Source organism: Gekko japonicus, unplaced genomic scaffold, assembly GCF_001447785.1.
Source record: "Gekko japonicus isolate JY-2015 unplaced genomic scaffold, Gekko_japonicus_V1.1 scaffold196, whole genome shotgun sequence".
Classification (NCBI taxonomy): domain Eukaryota; kingdom Metazoa; phylum Chordata; class Lepidosauria; order Squamata; family Gekkonidae; genus Gekko; species Gekko japonicus.
In genome coordinates, this window is record NW_015173129.1 from 149,487 (window position 1) to 158,858 (window position 9,372).

At 47.9% G+C, this 9,372-nt stretch overlaps 1 protein-coding gene and 1 non-coding gene across 2 annotated transcripts in view; one reads left to right on the top strand and one right to left on the bottom strand.

The window, feature by feature from the left end:
- SNX8 (sorting nexin 8) overlaps nt 1-9,372 on the top strand; it is an 88,557-nt gene that overhangs the window by 46,234 nt on the left and 32,951 nt on the right. Inside the window, exons 4-5 of the mRNA XM_015422075.1 lie at nt 5,249-5,439; nt 8,314-8,431. Of these exons, the coding sequence (XP_015277561.1) occupies nt 5,249-5,439; nt 8,314-8,431 (309 nt within the window). The remainder of the gene's footprint in view (nt 1-5,248; nt 5,440-8,313; nt 8,432-9,372) is intronic.
- TRNAV-GAC lies at nt 215-286 on the bottom strand. The gene has a single exon. It is a non-coding gene; the product is annotated as a tRNA-Val (tRNA).

Here is a 9,372-nt window from a genome sequence, read left to right on the forward strand (position 1 = left end):
CGTGGCGGGAGATTCAAACCCACCAATGGTGACCAGGGGTGTGTCCCCAGGGATGTATATAGTTGGCCTGCCGGCCGTTTGTCCCCTGTCTTGTTGTGTACCTAATAAAGCGTGCTATGCACTATGTCGTCGTCTGTCGTTTCTCCATGCGGCAACCCACTACACAATACAGGCGGAGGTCTTTCCCCATCACCTCTTGCCTGGTTCTTTTAACTGGAGATGCCGGGGATTGAACCTGGAACCTTCTGCATGTCAAGCAGATGCTCTACCACTGAGCCACAGCCCCTCTTTACAGCTCTCCAGGGTCTCAGGCGGAGGTCTTTCCCATCACCTCTTGCCTGGTTCTTTTAATTGGAGATGCTTAGGATTGAACCTGGGACTTTCTGCATGCCAAGCAGAGGCTCTACTGCTGAGCCACAGCCCCTCTTTACAGCTCTCCAAGGTCTCAGGCAGAGGACTTTCACATCACCTCCTGACTGGTCCTTTTTAACTGGAGATGCCGGGGATTGAACCTGGGACCTTCTGCATGCCCAGCAGAGCATCTACCGCTGAGCCACAGCCCCTCTTTGCCACAGCCACAGCTCTCTGAGCCACAGCCACAGCCACAGCTCTCCAGCAGAGCGTCTACCGCTGAGCCACAGCCCCTCTTGACAGCTCTCCAGGGTCTCAAGCAGAGGTCTTTCCCATCACCTACTGCCTGGCCGTTATTAACTTGAGATGCCAGGGATTGAACCTGGGACCTTCTGCATGCCAAGCAGGTGCTCTACCACAGAGCCACACCCCCTGTTTACATTTTGGCCCCTGCAGGAATTGACCTGTGGTCTTTCTTCAGCTATGATCTTGTTGCCTCTGCTCTGCTTCTGTTATGGGAGTAATGTTGGGCAACCTTACAGGGCTGTAATTATGGTTGTGGAGATAATGAGCTATGATTGGCTACTAGTGTTCCGGTGTGTGTTTCTGTGTTAGTGGAGATGAGACTGATGGATACATTGGGCAGGGCCTTCTCAACCATGGCCCCCAAGCTGTGAAATTCCAGCCCTCTTCCCTTCCCAGAAACGTTTGAAAACTGGTGGGCACTTGTTGTGTTCCCTGAAACTATGCTTCAGGGGTCCCCAATGTAGTGCCCATGGGCAGCATGGCACCTACTAAGTGTTTTTAAGAAAGTGGGTGGGACCACGTGGGGTTCCTCCCTAACAAGACTTCTGTTTGGCTGCTATGGATTTTATGCGCTGTGCAGATTTTTTTTTAATAATTGTTTTCATAAATTGCCACCACAGCACAAGAATATTCACTGTCTGACTAAAGGTAAGATGTTGCAGCCATTTTGTGGCTGGCTCCATCTCCTGTGGCAGCCATTTTGTGGCCGGCTCCACCCCCGTGGCAACCATTTTGTGGCCAGCTCTGCCTCCTGTGGCAGCCATTTTGTGTCTGAGCCCACCACACTATGTAAACTCTATCTAGAACACTGCATCACAGTTTCTATTTGAGAAGCACGGACTAGATGGACTATGGGTCTGATCCAGCAGGGCTCTTCTTATGTTCTTATGTTCATGGAGCTCTAAGGCTAATGGAGCCATGTTATGTATTGTGTTATATGCATAGCCTGAATTATAGAATGAACCTGAGCTTCAGTCACAAGCTCCATAGGCTCTCAGTATCCGAAAATCTGCAGCCTGATTGACTGCCGTTGCGCAACAGCAGCCAATCAGGGAAGACTATGACTTTCGGCGGGAACAAACCCTATTGGTCCTAAGCACTCACTTATGATTGGACCTTACTGTTCTAGGGGTGTGGTTTAGCCAGTTCCAAACTGCATATAGGTTCGCGTTGTTCTGTGTGTTGTTGTGTTCTGTTTTAATAAACTAAAGTCACTTGTTAAAGAAAGAGCTGCCTGATCTCACGTTACAACAAGACAGCACAATTTTTGCTAGTGATAATTCTCTTTTTGGATCTTTCTTCCTCGGACAAGTCAGTCACCTTGCATTGCTTCCCTGTGGCTGAGCCTGCAGAAGGCAGAATTCAAGGAGGGAAGGAACTTCAGTGAGGTATAATGCCATAGAGTCCACCTTCCAAAGTAGCCAGTTTCTCCCAGGCAGGCCCCCCTCCCCTTTGAGCCTGCAAGCACCTTTGGAATTCTGACACAAAATGGCAGCCACAGAAGGCGGAGCAAGCCATAAAATAGCTGTGGCAGCTTACCGTCAGCTATGCAGTGAAGAGCCTTGTGACGGCAGCTGCCGCCAAAGCAACATTTTAAAAATCTGCATAGCCAATCAGATGCCTTGCTGGGCAAAGGCCACAACTGGCACCACTAATTTTCTAAAAACACTTGGTGAGCATCAGGAAGGGTGCTGACAGGTGTGATGGTGCCCACAGGGACCATGTTGGAGACCTCTGCTCCAGGGAACTCATCTCTATCGTCTGGAGATCAATTGTAATTCCAGGAGATCGCCAGGCCCTCCCTGGAGACTGGCAACCTGATGTGCCTTGTAAGTCCTTACAAGATGACACTGTATGTCCAAAGCGTCTCTGCCTGCTGCCAAGTATAAAGCGTTGCTTCTTAAAAATTTTATTTGCTTTACCTGTAGTCCTCTTTCCTTGCCGAGATTCGCATCAGATTACAAAATGAGAAAAGCAACGCAATGCAGAAAAACAGCATCAGACGCGCCGTAAACAATGCAACGGCTGGGTGGCAGGAACAAATCAGAAAACCGTGCACCACAAGCAAGACCAGGTGTACAATCAGCCATGTGATGACTTACAATTTGCATTACGTGTCGGAACAGATTGTGGATTATAAAATCCCTTTCCACCTTGCGAGAGGAGACATATACATAAATAAGGATTTTCGCTTGGATTTTGATTTGGCCTTCACAGACGTTCAGGTGAATTCATAGCTTGATTCCCCCCCATAAAACACGGATTATTGTATGCAATTGTGCTTTTATCCTCCCTCCCATTTACAAATCAATCAAACATACACATACCCTGTTGCTAATTCCTAAGGATAACCACGTGATAAACATTAATTATAACTTTGAAACAGCTGGGGTTACTTGATACTTTTAAACTGCGAAAACGCTTTGGGCAGGACTTTATAGGTAGATTTGCCAACCTCCAGTTGGCACTTGGAGATCTTCCCGCTTTTACAACCGATCTCCACGTGACTGAGATCAATTCCCCACGAGAAAATGGCTGCTTTGGAGGGTGGACTCTGTGGGATTATACCCCACTGAGGTCACTCCCCTCCCCAAACCCCACCCTCCTCAAGCTCCACCCCCAAAATCTCCAGGAATCTCCCAACTGAGAGTTGGCAACCCTGTTTATAACGGAAGCATAGAAATATCTTAAATGGTGATGGTTTCCATTCCATTGTTCTTAGATTTATGAAACGAGAGATCTTTAGGAATAGAAAATTTTCTGTGAAAATGAATAAAGCATTTCTGGAAATGTCATGCCCCACATTTCTGTGTGTGTTGTCAGCGTCTGTATGGGCAGCCTGTGAGATCCAGTATTGGGGAGTAGTGGTTAGAGCAGGGGTGTCAAACATGTGGCCCGGGGGCTGGATCAGGCCCCCAGAGGGCTTCTATCAGGCCTGCACTGGAACTGGCGATTTCCTGCTTCCAGTTTGTTGCTGCTGCTGCATCATAGCTTGCTTTGCCAGACTCTCTCACTCGCTCAGCCATTTCATGTTTCCCCCTGGGTCCTAGACTTTGAACTCTGAGCGTGAGATTTCTTTCTTTTTTTTAAGTACCCATAGGTACACTTTTATTATTTTTAAAAAATCTACAACAAACAAATCTACACACTACAGACATTCTACTACACATAACATATATACCAAGAGTACAGTTACATTATATGCTTATATGCAATTACTTAATTAATAAAAACTCTATATCAAATACTTTCCATTCTTCTATCTTCTGTGTTCTCAAGCCCATTGCGCTATTCTTGCCTAGACTTCTATTACATTGGCATTATACCAATCATAAAACTTTTTCCATGTTTTTTGAAATGTCCACTCTTTACTTAATCTCATTTCTAGAGTCAGTTTATCATTTTCTGCTGTTTCAAACAGTTTATTCACCATGGTTTTCCAATATTTGGCATATAAGATTCTTGCGGCTGTCGTCATATAAACAGTCAAATACCTATTCTGTGGTGAATGTCAATAAATCAAAAGTAGGTTTGCAGCTTACAGATATACTCAAGATTGCAACAGCACAGACATTTTGATGCAATAATTCAGAGCGAGAGGTGTCAGTTATCAGATACTATTATTGCAAGAGTGCTGATGTTTTAAGCATGTTTTTATTTTTAAGATTAAAAAAAAAACCTTTGTGTTTGTGTCCTTTATAAAGTTTATATCTCTGCTACCTGGCATTACATTTTATGACACACATGGCCCCGGCCCAACAAGGTCTCATTTATGTCAGATCCGGCCCTCATAACAAATGAGTTTGCCACCTCTGGGTTACAGTGTTGGCCAAGGATCTGGGAGACCCAGGTTCGAATGCCCACTCTTCCATGGACATGCTCTCAGCATAGCCTATCTCACAGGATTGTTGTGAGGATAAAATGAAGGCGAGGAGAGTGATGTAAGCCGCTCTGGGTCCCCACAGGGATGAAAGGCATAAGAGCGAAGTAAATAAAAATATCTTGAGTTCGGTGATGAAGCAAAGTTGAGAGACAAAGTTGAGAGATAAAGTTGAGAGATAAGTCTTCCTGGCGCCTAGTCTTACTAAATAATCTGGACTTCTTGCGTTGAGTTGTTATATCTCCACTTCACCTGCCCTACCTGCCTTCCAGAACGACCTCTCTTCTCTCGCCTTGACAGCTGGTGGGGATTTCAAGCGATCTCCTTCCTAGCTGGGGCTTTAAAATAACAGTTCCCTTTCCTTCCCGGGGCTGGAAGCAGGATCCAGCCGTGCCGAGTCAGCTGTCCCAATTCTTGCTTGAGCACAAACGGGTTGAGCAGGAAATGCAGGCCTCTCGGCTTGGTTTGGCTCCCAGCTTGAAAAGAGCTGTCGGGCTTTTTTTCCTTTGCCGAATCGTAATTAAGGCCAAGTGCAAGTTAGAGAAGAAACTGCTTACTCTTTGGTAGGCACAACTACCGAGGGGGGGGGGCTTGCTTTGTGGGTTTGGGGGAAACCCGGCAGCAAGTGGAGACGGCTTCCCCGTTATCTCTGCCCCAAACTTGGCATTGGATATACTGAATTTTCTTCTCCTGGTGTTGTTTCTCTCCCAGATTCGGCGAAGCCTCCACTGAGCGACGGGAGGGACCCTGAAGAGCCGCCGATGCAGACGCCCCCGGGAAACCCACTGGTGGTCTCTCACACCCTGCCGGAGCTGCTGGGCAAAGACACGGTGCAGGTGGAGCTGATCCCAGAGAAAAAGGGACTTTTTCTCAAACACGTGGAATATGAAGTTTCCAGCAAGGTAAAACTCAGCTTGGCGGCAGACAGAAGGAGCTGTGATGGAGTCCTTGTTCTTAATCAGTTTGGCCAGTTCAGGACCTGAAGGGCTGAGATTGTGGGGTTGAATGGCCAGTCTCAGGAGCATCCGCTTGCTGGACGGATGCAGAACTCTGGTTCTGAATTTTTTTGTGGTGAGGGGCTTCTAATAAGGTGGCAGGGTGCTCAAGTTGAGGATTCTTTCGCATTGTCTCTTGTGGGATTGTTTTTGGATCGGTCCGTGCAGGACAGAGATGCTTTTGCTGGGCTTGGGATACCTTGCCAACCCCGAGTCGTGTGGACAAATAGGGGGATGCCTGCAGCCTAGTTTTGGGGTGGGGCAGAGAAAATTGAAAGTTTTCTTTCTTTTGCTGCAACCCACCTTCTCATCTGCACAGCTGAGTGGCTTTCAAGTGAGAAAGCAGCTTATTTGGATGGGGGAGGGGCTGTGGCCTAGTGGAAGAGCATCTGCTTGGTGCACAGAAGGTCCCAGGTTCAGTCCCCGGCATCTCCAGTTTAAAAGGACCAGACACACTGAAGAGCGGCTGCCAGCCCGAGCAGACAATACTGACCTTGATAGAACAAGGGTCTGATCCAGTATAAGGCAAACTTCAATGTGATGTAGTATAAACCTCCAAAACATCCCTTCTTTAGGCACAATCTCCTTCTCATCTGCCTTTCTGTGGTTATCTGGGCCTGATCTTTTAACCATTTTTATCCAGATGGTTTTAATACATATTTATTTAATTAATTAATTTCTTTCATTCATTTATACTCGCATGTTTCTGGAGACTGAGCCCTACGAGGAAAGGCTAAGGGCCTTGGGGATGTTTAGTTTGGAGAAGAGGAGATTGAGGGGGGGACATAATTGCGCTCTTTAAATATCTGAAAGGCTGTCATTTGGAGGAGGGCAAGGAGTTGGCAGCAGAGGAGAGGACCCGAAGCAAAGGGTTTAAGTCACATGCAGAAAGGTACTGGCCAGATATTAGGAAAAACTTTTTCATGGTCAGAGTGGTTCAGAGGTGGAATCAGCTGCCTAGGGAGGTGGCAGCTTTCAAGAAGAGGCTGGATGAATATTTGTCAGGGATGCTCTAGGCTGGTCCTGCATGGAGCAGGGGGTTGGACTAGATGGGTCTCTATGGCCACTCTATGATTCTCCCCCGTGGGGACTCGAAGCAGCTTACATCATTCTCTGCCTCTGTTTTGTCTTCACAACAACCCTACAAGGTAGGCTCAGGGGGGTGCGACTGACCCAAGGTCACCAGTGAGCTTCTGTGGCACGCGTGTGGATTGAAACTTAGGTTTTCCTGATCTTGGTCTGACATTCTAACCACTGCATCACACTGGCTCTTATTCAAACTATGGGCTTTTGGATCCCATGATAAACCTCCACTAGTGGAAATGGTGACCATCAATGGAATGGGACTTCCTTGCTTTTCCACCCCCCACCCTCCCTTCGGTCCCAAATGACTCCTGACCCCCCCCCCCGAACAGCATGATTTGGGGAAGAGTCAGAGGTCCGTAGTGGGAGGAACAAATTGGTGAAAATCACCTGCCGGTTGAACTTTTCCACAGGGCCAAAGCCACGCGCGTCCTGTTCTTTACCAAAAAATCCTCTCAAGTGTCCACTTCGGAGCCCTAGCTTAATTTCCAGGCTCATGTGACACACCTTACTTCATCCTCTCTTCAAGAGCGGCACAGTCTGAAAGCCGATCCAAGCATCCTGTACTTTGGGAGAGTCGGTTAACTGTGCCAGATCGGAAAGGAATTTCAGAAGTAATTACAAAATGACAGGCAGACTGTATTGTGTTGCCTAATCTCTAAATTATCCTTCCTGGCTGGTTGAGAGAGAAAAAAAGAGGTTGCTAAGGTGAGAACCGGCACAGGGTAGTGAATAGAGCAGGGGTCCACAACCTGGTGCCCATGGGCACCATGTTGGTCTCCGACACAATGGCAGCGATTGACATCTTTTCTGGTAACCGCCAAGTGTTTTTAGAAAGTGATAGGGGCCATTTGAGGCTTCTGCTCAGCAAGGCCTCTGATCGACCACTGAAAATTGCTTTGGCCGCAGTTGCTGCCACAATCACAGTGTGTGATTGGAAGTAAGTTGTGGCAGCCATTTTCTGCCTGACTTCGCCTTCTGCAGCAGCCATTTTGTTGATGCCGTTTTGTGGCCACACCCACCACCCGATGTCCAAATTCAAAGGGCACCTGCAGACTCAAAAAAGGGTGGGGACCCCTGGGATAGAGTTTTGTTCTGGGATCCTGGGAGACCCAGGTTCGAATTCCTACTTCTATATCATGAAATCACTGGGTGACTTTGGATCCATCACAAACTCTCTGCCTGGCCTTCCTCACAGGGTTATTGTGAGAAAACAAAGGAGTGGAGAACAATGTTGTAAGTCTCTTTGAGTCCTGACTGAGGTGGAAAGCTGACGAAATTACAAATACACACACACACACATACATTCATGCACAAGCTAATACTAACAGCAGCCATAATTGGCAGGGAAAACCTAAAGTTCCGTGACTCCAGAGTAGACTATTAATGCTGTTGTCAAAAGTGATCTGTTTTGTTAGAGCTTGGAATGGCGAGCAGAATTATATGATCGAATGAGGAGCCCACGAGCTTAATGGAACCTCCATGTTCAGTGGCACTGTGGCTTACTGTGTCGGTTGCTGGGGGAATGAACAATGAAGGCAAAGAAGGCCTGTTGCTGTCATCCCTTGTTTGAAGCTTTGCCAAGTTGGCAGTTTGTGGAGACAGCTCGCCGGACCAGACGGCGCTTTGGTTCCCGAGGACGGGCTGTGCTATCCTGCCGAAACGCTGAACCTCCCTCCCTCTTTCTCTCCCTTGCAGCGTTTCAAGTGCTCGGTGTACCGACGGTATAATGACTTTGTGGTCTTTCACGAGACACTCCTTCAGAAGTTCCCATACCGGATGGTCCCGGCTCTTCCACCCAAAAGAATGCTGGGGGGTAAGTCAGAGGCTCCGTGGCGCGTTTGCACTAGAGGAGACGTGGTGGAAGGTACACAGGCGTAAGCGGTGTCTGCAACAACTTTAGGGTTGGGATTCCTTTGCAGAGGCAGGCAATGGCAAACCACATCTGAAGTCTTTTGTCTTGAAAACCCTGTGGGGTTACTGTAAGTCAGCTTCTACTTGATGGCAAATAATAATAATAATATAAAATCCTGGGGTGGGGTAGATGCCAGAAAACTAGACGGCATAAGGGAAGGGTTTCTGGGTCAGTGGTACAGCAGAGCATCTGCCTTGCATGCGGAAGGTCCCAGGTTCAATCCCCGGGATAGCCAGTTAAAAAGGACCAGGTAGTCGGTGACGTAAAGGACCTCTACCTGACACCCTGGAGAGCCACTGCCAGTGAGAGTAGACAGTACTAATCTTGACTGACCAAGATCGGATTCAGTATATAAGCAGGGTTGCCAACTCCAGCATGAGACATTCCTGAAGATGGCTGTTTTGGAGGGTGAACTCTATCCCTTTATGAGGGAGGAGCGATGACTCAGTGGTAGAGCCTCACCTTGGCATGCAGAAGGTCCCAGGCTCAGTCTCCGGCATCTCCAGTTAAAAGGACCAGGCAGGAGGTGATGGGAAAGACTGAGACCCTGGAGAGCTATAAAGAGGGACTGTGGCTCAGTGGAAGAGCCCCTGCTTGGCTTGCAGGAGGTCCCAGATTCAATCCACGGCATCTCCAATTAAAAGGACCAGGCAGGAGGTGATGGGAAAGACCTCTGCCTGAGACCCTGGAGAGCTGTAAAGAGGGGCTGTGGCTCAGCGGTAGAGCCTCACCTTGGCATGCAGAAGGTCCCAGGTTCAATCCCTGGCATCTCCAGTTAAAAGGACCAGGCAGGAGGTGATGAACATAAGAACATAAGAACATAAGAACATAAGAGATGCCAA